We start from the raw sequence: 12,648 nt of genomic DNA, 5'->3' as shown, positions 1-12,648 counted from the left end.
CTATGGTCGGTTAGTGAGCCAAGGGTTGGAGACACGCTCTCCTAAGTCCTAAAGTGTGACTTTTTTAGATGTACTCTGAATATGTACACTGATCAAAAATATAAACGCAACTTTTAAAGTACTAGTCCCATGTTTCTTGAGCTGAAATTAAAGATCCCAGAAATTTTCCAAACGTGCAAAAACATTATTTCTCTACATTTTTTGGTAGAAATATGTTTACATCGCTGTTAGTTAGTATTTCTCCTTTGCCAAGATATTCCATCCACCTGGCAGGTGTGGCATAACAAGAAGCTGATTAAACAGCACGATCATTACACAGGTGCACCTTGTGCTGGGGACAATAAAAGGCCACTATAAAATGTGCAGTTTTGTCACACAACACAATGCCACAGATGTCTCATTTTGATGGAGCGTGCAATTGGCATGCTGACTGTAGGAATGTCCACCATAGCTGTTGCCAGAGAATTAAATGTTTATTTCTCTACCAAAGCCGGCTCCAACATCGTTTTAGAGAATTTGGCAGTACATCCAACCGGCCTCACAACCGCAGACGACGTGTAACCACGCAAGCCCAGGACCTTCACCTGCGGGATCGTCAGAGGGGGGATGAAGAGTATTTCTGTCTGTAATAAAGCCCTTTTGTGGGAAAAAACTCAGTGGGTCAGCCTGGCTCCCAAGTGGGTGAGCCTATGCCCTCCCAGGCCCACCCATGGCTGCGCCCCTGCACAGTTATATGAAATCCATAGATTAGGGCTCATTTATTTATTTCAATGGACTGATTTCCTTCTATGAACTGTAACTCAGCAAAATCTTTGAAATTGTTGCATGTTGCGTTTATTTTTGTTCAGCATACTTTACATACGACAAGTCTAATGCAATTTCAGACAGAAAAACAATGTATCACCTCCAAATATCAATAAGCATGATATTTGTTCATTTTGTACACTACGAGCAAGTTATTTCATAATACACGTTTAGCCGTAGTTCTCGTTCAGAGTTGAAGTAATAATGCCATCCACTATATGTTTGATACTATGTGGACACCACAGGAGGTTGGTGGCACCTTCATTTGGGGAGGACGGGCTCGTGGTAATGCCTGGAGCGGAATAGGTGGAATGGTATCAAACACATGGTTTCCAGGTGTTGGATGCCATTATATCCTCTTTGTTCCGGCCGTTATTATGAGCCGTCCTCCTCTCAGCAGCCTCCTGTGATGGATACAGTACTGTTGGTCAGGGTCATTGCTCCTGTGGTTACTGGCTGTCCTTTCACTAGCCCAGCATTCCTCAGGCCCCAAATGATCTCTCTCCATCTAATCATACCATAGTTAACAGTTCCAGGCCCATGTCTCAGTGCTCTTTAGTATACTCAGGCAGAGTTATTGCCATAAACCTTTGAATTGTATTTTTCCTAACATTTTCCATATTCATTTGCAATGTGGTTCAGTGGGAGAAGTCCGCCCCTTTTTGTTCTAACCCTGTCTCTGTGTGTCTGCCTCAGCATGTGTGTGTGTGTGTGTGTGTGTGTGTGTGTGTGTGTGTGTGTGTGTGTGTGTGTGTGTGTGTGTGTGTGTGTGTGTGTGTGTGTGAGATTATTCCCCCCGCCCTTACAAATGCACACTGGACTACTCTCACCACATTGTCCCAATGTTGTGAGGGTTGGGTTGGGTTGTGGTAACGTTATCATGGTATTGTGTGAGTGTATGTGCGCTGTTGGCTGGGGCAGACGGGTTACTCCTCTAGCCTCACACTGAGTTATGGACTGCTGATTTATCATGCTGTTTATCTCCCCCTACGCATTCGCCCTGTGTGTGTGTGTGTGTGTGTGTGTGTGTGTGTGTGTGTGTGTGTGTGTGTGTGTGTGTGTGTGTGTGTTTGTGTTGGTCTCATTTCAGTGGGTTTAGAATATCTCTACTTGTCTGTGAGTGTGTATGCACTTACTGTATGTGCCACTGTCCACAAATCACATACGTCCTCTTATATGTGTCAGGCAATGGGTGTGTGTTTGTGTGCGTGCGAGTTCGCACGCGTGTGTGTGTGAGTGCATGTGTGTGAGATGGAGTGACTGTTTTCAGATGATAAGTCATCATCTCTCGGGGTCAAGCAACATTATCCAGGCAGTAAAGTTTTTATCTCAAACTGGTGATTTCATTTTTCACTCATACAAACCCCATCTGTGTGTGTAATACCACGTAGAGTCAGGCCCACAAACTCATGCACACACGCACACGCAAAGATTTATGCAAATCTGCTGTGGAATGCCATTAAACCCACCATGGGATCACACTGTGTTTTGCAGTATGTGTGTGTGTGTGTGTGCGTGCGTGTCGATATTTACCAGCGGAACAGACACCCCAGTGGTTTCCCCGTACACAGACAGATAGACAAAGACAGATGCTTCTATTATGTGGATGGATGGTTGTGATTACCAAGAGTTAAGTCATTCGTTCTGTGCTTAGAACCGGTGAGACTAACAATGCATGTGGAGATTATTACTAGACATAGTGCCTAATGCAACACCACAACAATGAGTTCCAAATACAGATGCCCTGAGTTGCTTTTGATGACGTAATTGAATGGAGACACTGAGGCTGCACTGATCCTACATCAGTTGTTATCTTAACTACAGTATTAACTACAGTATTTCCCCAAGGCCCTGTGGGTAGTCTAGGTATGGTTGTAAGTTTGAATCCAGCGATAGAAAGTTTTTTTTGAGGGCCTCCTGAGTGGCGCAGTGGTCTAAGGCCCTGCATCGCAGTGCTAGCTGTGCCACTAGAGATTCTGGGTTTGAGTCCAGGCTCTGTTGCAGTTGGGCCGCGACCGGGAGACCCAGCGTCGTCCAGGTCAGGGGAGGGTTTGGCCGGCAGGGATATCCTTGTCCCATCGCACACTAGCGACTCCTGTGGCGGGCCGGGCACAGTGCACGCTGACACTGCCAGGTGTACAGTGTTTCCTCTGACACATTGGTGCGGCTGGCTTCCGGGTTAAGAGGGCATTGTGTCAAGAAGAAGCAGCGCGGTTGAGTGGTGTTTCGGAGGATGCACGGCTCTCGACCTTCGCCTCTCCTGACTCCGTACGGAAGTTGCAGCGATGAGACAAGACTGTAACTACCAATTGGATACCACAAAATTTGGGAGAAAACGAGGTAAAAACAAATAAAAGCTATTTGTTTTTGAGATTTTTGTTTTAAGCCTATCCCACAATTTAACCCTTACCTTAAGTCATTAACCTTAAGTTAATGCCTAACCTTAAGATTTCGGAGTTAATACCTTACATTTACATTAGTCATTTAGCAGACGCTCTTATCCAGAGCGACTTACAGTAGTGAATACATCATTATTTTTTTTTACAAATTTTGTACTGGCCCCCCATGGGAATTGAACCCACAACCCTGGCGTTGCAAACACCATGCTCTACCAACTGAGCCACAGGGAATACCTAACTTTAACCCTAACCTAATCTTAATCTTCAACACTTAGAAATTTGACATTTGTAACAAATTCAAAATTTGATCGTTGAGAAACATGGATGAACGTCTAATTCTGACGTGAGACTGTGAGAGCTGGTTGCTGTGTGTGTTATACCTCATAGAGCTAGGTCCACAAACACATGTATGCACACACACACACACACACACACACACACACAAAAGATTTATGCAAATCTGCTGTGGAATGCCATTAAACCCACCATGAAATCTCACTGTTTTGCAGTGTGTGTGTGTGTGTGTGTGTGTGTGTGTGTGTGTGTGTGTGTGTGTGTGTGTGTGTGTGTGTGTGTGCGTGCGTCGATATTTACCAGCAGGACAGACACACAGACACCTTAGTGGTTTCCCCATACACAGACAGACAAAGTCAGATGCCTGTATTATGTGGATGGAGGGTTGTGATTACTAAGAGTAATAATGGCAAATAGAAATCCAATAATGATGGTGTTAAGAGATAGATGGGAGGGGTTGAATGGAGCTGACAGTTGGGAATAATAACAACTAATAACAAGATAACTAATGTAAAACATACTGTGTCTGTACAACGTACACTACCATTCAAAAGTTTGGGGTCACTTAGAAATGTTCTTGTTTTTGAAAGAAAAGCACATTTTCTGTCCAATAAAATAACATCAAATTGATCAGAAATACAGTGTAGACATTGTTAATGTTCTAAATGACTATTGTAGCTGGAAACGGCAGATTTTCTATAGAATATCTACGTAGGCGTACAGAGTCCCATTATCAGCAACCATCACCCCTGTGTTTCAATGACACGTTGTGTTACCTAATCAAAGTTTATCATTTTAAAAGGCTATTTGATCATTAGAGAACCCTTTTGCAATTATGTTAACACAGCTGAAAACTGTTGTCCTGATTAAAGAAACAATAAAACTGGCCTTCTTTAGACTGAAGATCTTGTACAACGCTGTGTACTACTCCCTTCACAGAACAGCGCAAACCGCTCTAACCAGAATAGAAAGAGGAGTGGGAGGCCCGGTGCACAACTGAGCAAAATGACAAGTACATTTGAGTGTCTAGTTAGAGAAACAGCAACACAAAGTCCTCAACTGGCAGCTTCATTATTAAATAGTATCTGCAAAACACCAGTCTCAACGTCAACAGTGAAGAGGCGATTCCGGGATGCTGGCCTTCTATTAGGGTGTGTGTACCATGTTGCATTCATCTGATGTGATGCCAGCGGTGTCTTGCCCAGATTCCTCCCTTCTCCGCTGGAGATGCCTGGTCGTTACGGAAACTAGTTGATTGACGGTCACACGATGACAGCCCGATTCTATACTGAACAAAAATATAAACATAATATGCAACAATTTCAAAGATTTACAGTTCATAGAAGGAAATCAGTCAATTTAAATAAATTCATTAGGCCCTAATCTATGGATTTCACATGACTGGGCAGGTGAGCAGCCATGAGTGGGCCTTTCTGGGCATAGGCCAGGCCCAGCCAATCAGAATACGTTTTTCCCACAAAAGGGCTTTATTACAGACAGAAATATTCTTCAGCACCCCAGATCCCCCTTCTCAGACGATCCCGCAGGTGAAAAGCTGGATGTGGAGGTCCTGGGCTGGCGTGGTTTCACGTTGTCTGCAGTAGTGAGGCCAGTTGGTTATACTGCCAAATTCTCTGAAACGACTTTGGAGGCGGCTTATGGTAGAGAAATAAAGATTAAATTATCTGGCAACAGCACTGTTGGACATTCCTGCAGTCAGCATGCCAATTGCACGCTCCCTCAAAACTTGAGACATCTGTGGCATTGTGTTGTGTGACACAACTACACATTTTTAGAGTGGTCTTTTATTGTCCCCTGCACAAGGAGCGCCTGTTTAATGATCATGCTGTTTAATCAGCTTCATGATATACCACACCTGTCAGGTGGATGGATTATCTTGTCAAATGAGAAATACTCACTAACAGCGATGTAAACAAAATTGTGCACAACATTTGAGAGAAAAAAATGATTTTTGTGCGTATGAAACATTTCTTGGATCTTTTATTTCAGCTCATGAAAAAAAAGAAGAAATATTCCATCGTATACTTTTGACATTTTGGGAGGTTATATTATTTGTAATGTGAGCCAAACGGGATAGACAGGGTTGATGTTTGGAAAAGGTTCTGAGGCATGGACTTTTGATAAAGAACACAACAGTAGGTTTTGGGTCACACATGGATGGTAGAATGAGGTTTTATGGTGAAGAAAGTTGCGTAATATGTGTAAGTGTAGGCCTATTTGGACCAGAGGATAACGTAAGTATGTTAAGCATTATACAGCACTTATCTCCAATATTTAAATACAAATAATAATCACAAAAGCACAGCTTAAGAGGATGTAGTAGGCCCAGCCACCCCTTTAGGCCTCAATCTTAGGGGTTAGTGTTGGGGGCAATGTTTGCCATCCCACACAGGCCCTTTCTCCATCTGTGGTCACCCCAGACAGAGAGGGTCCAAGTCAGGCCCCCAGCTCTGCTCCCCTGGGTTTTTTATTTATTTAACCTTTATTTAGCTAGGCAAGTCAGTTAAGAACAAATTATTATTTTCAATGATGACCTAGGAACAGTGGGTTAACTGCCTTGTTCAGGGGCAGAATGACCAATTTTTACCTTGTCAGCTCAGGGATTCGATCCTGCAACCTTTCGGTTACTAGTCCAACGCGCTAACCACTATGCTACCTGCCGCCCCTAAGGAGCAGGTTAGGAGTGGGGTGTGGTGGTGGGGGTGCCATGTTAATGGACCAAAGCACAACATCTGTCACTGTGCTCTCTCTCTCTCAATTCAAAGGGATTTATTAGCATGGGAAACATATGTTTACATCTCTCTGTATGTGTGTGAGAGAGTGGTGTTGTTACAGGGGCTGAGTGAGTCGACTGCACTCAAGTGCATTTCACAGGACATGGAATCCTGCACTTAAACAGATGGCTAAATGCATTGTCAGTGGTTGATACTGTAGCTACTGACACATTTATGTCAGTTTTGATTGTGTGCCCTGATAAAAGTGAACTCTGTATTTGATAGTATCTCTCTCTCTCTCTCACCACTCTTTCTGTCTTTGTGTGTCATATTCCCACAATTTTGCTTCCACAGATTGTCGGTATTGTCATTCTAATGAATATAAACATATTGTCTTGTATTTTTCTCTCTTCCAGAGACACCTCTCCCCAGAGGACTTCCAGCATGTGTTCGGGATGACCCTGGATCAGTTTGACCGCATGGCCCTGTGGAAGAAGAACGACATGAAAAAGAAGGCACGCCTTTTCTAAAGCCAAGTGACTGTAACAGGGAGAAAATAACATCTCTAGTCTACAACGTCTGTCCAGTCTGGAAGAAAGGAAATCAAAGAAAAAAAACATCAGAAATCATCTATATATGCACCGCCATACTACGCTACACCTGCGAAACATAATCTCTGCCAGAATAAGGAAGGGGGAGACATTTTCACAATGTCGCCGTGACCGACATCCATTGTTGAAGCAATGTTCGTCACATATAGCTTTTGTATGCGTTGTGGTCTGAATGTTATTTTTATAACCTTTGGGGAGGTGGGGGAGATGCATTTGCATGGCCCGTGACACCACTCCTCCCCTTCCCCTCTCCCTGCCTCTATGTGAGTTCTGCATCCCCCTCCCCCTTCCTCCGCAAAAAGAGAAATAGCAGCTTTTCTAAAATCCTTGTGCAGGCTTTTTTCTCTTTGTCTGTTTCTTACTGGTTCAACGTGTGCCTCTTTTACTGTCTTTATCTCGACTTGGAACAATATCTCTTACTGTTTTTTATCCGTTTCGTTTTCCCCTCTTTTATCGTTCCTGCTATCTGTTTTTCTTACCCTCTCTAAGGTCTCTCTCTCTCACTTGATCTTTCCTTATCTACCGTGTCTCACTTAAGGTCTCTCTCTCTCTGTCATCCCCCCTCCCTCGCTCTCTTTCTCTTACCAACTCGCCTCTTCTCTCCGTCTTTTTCCACCTCATTTTCTTTTCTTTCTTTCTTTCTTTCTTTCCCCGCAGTAGCCTGTGCTAGCCTCTAACTCACCACAACATAGTCTCATATCTGAACAACAAATGTATCATTTTACAGCAGTGGAGGTTAAGATAGGAAAAGTTTCTTCTCCTTTTTTAAGTGGGTAGTTTGTTTGATAGCCATGCCATGATTTGTTGATAGAGGGCTGTATCTTACACACGCCACTCATAAATCAGTGAAGATGGGAGTGTTGGGGTTGGATCAGAGCCAACAGCATGAATCATGGGTAAAAACCGTACCATAGGCACAACTGATACCCATAGCAGATGTATAGAGCCTCAGGTTCTTTCAAGTCATGTTGTCAAACACTGCCTTGCCAGACACTTTTACGTAAATCCCTTCCCATCAAAAACCTACATTATTTTTATAAGCTATTTTTGACTCCTGGATGGCTGTCATCCATTTTGTGGACGTTTTCAGATGTGAGAATCATGGTGTTATGACACCTTTATCATCTGCTCCCCCCTCATTGTCCTTACACTATAACACAGACCTGCAGCAGCACTTGAGTATAACAAGTTAAGTCTTGCTTAATGAATTAATAATGACATATTGTGCTATCTATCTGTACCTTCTGTGATAGAGAATTAACCCTTTCTATGTTTGTTGTTTGTAAATCATTTGGCATCCACTGCCACATATGTAGTGGAAAAACGTATATTGGCTTTGCTAAGTCTCCAGAAACTCAAACAATAATTCAACCATAAGTGGCATACAATATACATGTGACATACAGCGTACACATATTTGTCTCAAGAGTTTTATGCAAGCCAAGGTATATATTGCCTCTAGGGCATGCATGCATATGAGAGATTGTTGAGATCATCTACAATGGAAATGTATGAAAATGTTTGTAGAAACATTCTCTCTGTGTGCTTGGTTTCTCAATTTTGATCATTTTGGGTAATTATTTTCCGCACATTTTGTAACAACTTTTGTCCAATGAAAAGCCCAATTCAGATGCTTTTGTTTGGTATGTATTTATAGACATTTAAAAGGGAGGATGAGGAAGGTATCTTTAAATATAATGGCTATAGGGCAGGTGTATTGGAAAATATATGCTAAATATAAATTAAAAATACAATCAATCTGAATAAATATCAAATTAGAGTTTTGCTCCATCTGTTGTCATAAAAGCTCATATCTCCTGATTTCTAATGTCAATCTGAAATTAAAGCGCTTTATCCAAATCAAATCAAATGTATTTATAACACCCATTTTACGTCAGCAGATGTCACAAAGTGATGATACAGACACAATGGAGTCCACAACTTATTAAAGTGCTTGAGTGTGCCTCGTTGAATGTGAATGCCGATAATGTTGCAAAATGCATTGTCAAATCTAATGTCTGCTTATATCGAATGATAATTTATTCAGTTTGGAAGAATGATGTGTGTATGGATGTGTGTAAGTTGACCTTTTTGGTTTGTGGATCACTGTTACGACATAATTGTAACATTGAAAGAAGGTTGATGTAACGTTATCAATGGTGAGGAGGGCTTTCCCAGAACAGAGATCACAATGGAGGGCTGTTGGGAAAGACTGTTTGTTTTTGTGTTTGAACAGCTGTGGAAACAGTAGTGTAAGCTGAGAAGCAGAAACTAAGGAACACATATCCAGGCCTGAGCTCTGAACTTGCCCTTAGGCACTCACAGATCTGGGATCAGATTCCATTCTCCTAATCCTAACCTTAACTATTAGGGAGGAAATGCATCTTAGTTGAGTCAGTGTCTTCACTTAGAAAAAAAGGGTTCTTCGGCTGTCCCCATAGGAGAACCTTTTTTGGTTCCAGGTTGAACTCATTTGTCATTTGGGTTCCATGTACTCAACTGAAACCAACAAGGGTTCTTCAAAGGGTTCTCCTATGGGGACAGCCAAAGAACCCTTTTAGGTTCCTGATAGCAGTGTAGGGCCAAGTGCATTCTGTTTTGCTCAAGGGTCAGGCCAGATCAGCAGAGCTCAGATAGCCCAGATACACACCAGGCCAGATTGCACAACCAGAGCCCCGTTCATCATCTCTTTATACAAACAGGCCTACAACTCAGAGGAATCAGCTGCGTGTCTCTCTTACATCAAGGTCAATACAGTGTTGGATTCACAACTTTATTTATGCTTTTGATACAGGAAATCAGAAGGAGCTGCCCAATAGACACTTTGCTTCTGATTTATTTTGAATATAGAGACATAATAACATATCATATCGTCAATGTGTGGCTTCTGTTTTTGCTTGTTTGATTGTAATGGAAGCCAGATATTTATGAATATCCTATGTATGCAGGTATATGTCCATTGCGCCACTATAGTCACAGAAGTGTATTACCATGTTTGTTATAGAATGTCCGGTGAAAATAAGTCTGCCTCATTGCATTAACCCTAATGTTATGGGATGACTAGTCTTTATCAAATATGTTGTTCCTTTAACTTAATGACTAGGCTTAACGCGAAGCCGTCTCTGTAGCACACAATTAGAATTATGCTGACATTGCCGTTATGCAATATGATGATGTTAAAATGAATTTGGTTCTGTCAATCTATTATTTTGCACTGTGTAACCAACGGATACCATATGCTGTGATTTGATGTAGTTGAGGCTCTGTGGAGGATGATGAGAGGATGAAAACATGGGTTAATATTATTCTAATGCTGTAACTAAGCCTTTTGTTTAGATTTTAGCTTTTGTTCTTATTTGGCTTCGCTGGTTTGCAAGAAATACTGATGTCCGTCTTTAAATAAATGTTTCATTCAATACCGTTTCTTTGATGTGTGCTGTGTTTTTATGGTAACTTAACTGGTCAGAATCTTGACTGTTTGGATAGTTGCTTGAGCAGTCAGTGAAAACTCTTGTGTTATTCTCAGACAAACTGAGATGCCTCAGTGGTACCTATCAAATAAGAGTAGCTAACTTTGTATACAGCGGGGGGGAAAAGTATTTGATCCCCTGCTGATTTTGTACGTTTGCCCACTGATAAAGAAAGGATCAGTCTATAATTTTAGTGGTAGGTTTATTTGAACAGTGAGACAGAATAACAACAAAAATATCCAGAAAAACGCATGTCAGAAATGTTATAAATTGATTTGCATTTTAATGAGGGAAATAAGTATTTGACCCCCTCTACATCAGAAAGATTTCTGGCTCCCAGGTGTCTTTTATACAGGTAACGAGCTGAGATTAGGAGCACACTCTTAAAGGGAGTGCTCCTAACCGCAGCTTGTTACCTGTAAAAAAGACACCTGTCCACAGAAGCAATCAATCAGATTCCAAACTCTCCACCATGGCCAAGACCAAAGAGCTCTCCGAGGATGTCAGGGACAAGATTGTAGACCTACACAAGGCTGGAATGGGCTACAAGACCATCTCCAAGCAGCTTGGTGGGAAGGTGACAACAGTTGGTGCGATTATTCGCAAATGGAAGAAACACAAAAGAACTGTCAATATCCCTCGGCCTGGGGCTCCATGCAAGATCTCACCTCGTGGAGTTGCAATGATCATGAGAATGGTGAGGAATCAGCCCAGAACTACACGGGAGGATCTTGTCAATGATCTCAAGGCAGCTGGGACCATAGTCACCAAGAAAACAATTGGTAACACACTACGCCGTGAAGGACTGAAATCCTGCAGCGCCCGCAAGGTCCCCCTGCTCAAGAATACATGTACATGCCCATCTGAAGTTTGCCAATGAACATCTGAATGACTCAGACGACAACTGGTGAAAGTGTTGTGGTCAGATGAGACCAAAGTGGAGCTATTTGGCATCAACTCAACTCGCCGTGTTTGGACGAGGAGGAATGCTGCCTATGACCCCAAGAACACCATCTCCACCGTCAAACATGGGGGTGGAAACATTATGCTTTGGGGGTGTTTTTCTGCTAAGGGGACAGGACAATCTCACCGCATCAAAGGGACGATGTACGGGGCCATGTACCGTCAAATCTTGGGTGATAACATCCTTCCCCCAGCCAGGGCATTGAAAATGGATCGTGGATGGGTATTCCAGCATGACAATGACCCAAAACACACGGCCAAGGCAACAAAGGAGTGGCTCAAGAAGAAGCACATTAAAGTCCTGGAGTCGCCTAGCCAGTCTCCAGACCTTAATCCCATAGAAAATCTGTGGAGGGAGCTGAAGGTTTGAGTTGCCAAACGTCAGCCTCGAAACCTTAATGACTTGGAGAAGATCTGCAAAGAGGAGTGGGACAAAATCCCTCCTGAGATTTGTGCAAACTACAAGAAACGTCTGACCTCTGTGATTGCCAACAAGGGTTTTGCCACCAAGTACTAAGTCATGTTTTGCAGAGGGGTCAAATACTTATTTCCCTCATTAAAATGCAAATCATTTCATAACATTTTTGACAAACGTTTTTCTGGATTTTTTTTTGGTTATTCTGTCTCTCACTGTTCAAATAAACCTACCATTAAAAGTATAGACTGATCATTTCTTTGTAAGCGGGCAAACATACAAAATCAGCAGGGGATCAAATACTTTTTCCCCCCACTATACATGACAGTCTCTTCTGGTGTGAGGAAAGTTTGTTCCAGACACAACAGACATCCTTATTGGTTAATATCAGGGCTCTCCAACCCTGTTCCCTGTTCTCCAACCCTGTTCCTAATCCAGCGTACCTGATTCTAATCATTTTTATTTTATTTATTTATTTTCATTTCGCCTTTATTTAACCAGGTAGGCAAGTTGAGAACAAGTTCTCATTTACAATTGCGACCTGGCCAAGATAAAGCAAAGCAGTGCAAAGTAGAAATAGAATAAATGGGGTGCAAAGGAGCAAAATAAAATATACTGCTCAAAAAAATAAAGGGAACACTTAAACAACACATCCTAGATCTGAATGAAAGAAATAATCTTATTAAATACTTTTTTCTTTACATAGTTGAATGTGCTGACAACAAAATCACACAAAAATAATCAATGGAAATCCAATTTATCAACCCATGGAGGTCTGGATTTGGAGTCACACTCAAAATTAAAGTGGAAAACCACACTACAGGCTGATCCAACTTTGATGTAATGTCCTTAAAACAAGTCAAAATGAGGCTCAGTAGTGTGTGTGGCCTCCACATGCCTGTATGACCTCCCTACAACACCTGGGCATGCTCCTTATGAGGTGGCGGATGGTCTCCT

At 42.2% G+C, this 12,648-nt stretch overlaps 1 protein-coding gene across 22 annotated transcripts in view; it reads left to right on the top strand.

The window, feature by feature from the left end:
- LOC106577496 (actin-binding LIM protein 2) overlaps positions 1 to 10,266 on the top strand; it is a 110,198-nt gene extending 99,932 nt beyond the window's left edge. For all 22 annotated transcript variants that reach the window (XM_014155538.2, XM_014155537.2, XM_045701284.1 and 19 more), the window contains one exon: positions 6,649 to 10,266. In XM_014155538.2, coding sequence (XP_014011013.1) covers positions 6,649 to 6,762 — 114 coding nt within the window. In that variant the 3' untranslated portion in view covers positions 6,763 to 10,266. The remainder of the gene's footprint in view (positions 1 to 6,648) is intronic.
- Positions 10,267 to 12,648: the final 2,382 nt, after the last annotated feature.

The sequence above is a fragment of the Salmo salar genome, chromosome ssa18 (genome assembly GCF_905237065.1).
Source record: "Salmo salar chromosome ssa18, Ssal_v3.1, whole genome shotgun sequence".
Lineage (NCBI taxonomy): Eukaryota > Metazoa > Chordata > Actinopteri > Salmoniformes > Salmonidae > Salmo > Salmo salar.
Note: the sequence above shows the minus strand (reverse complement) of the source record. Positions and strands in the feature narration are given on the sequence as shown.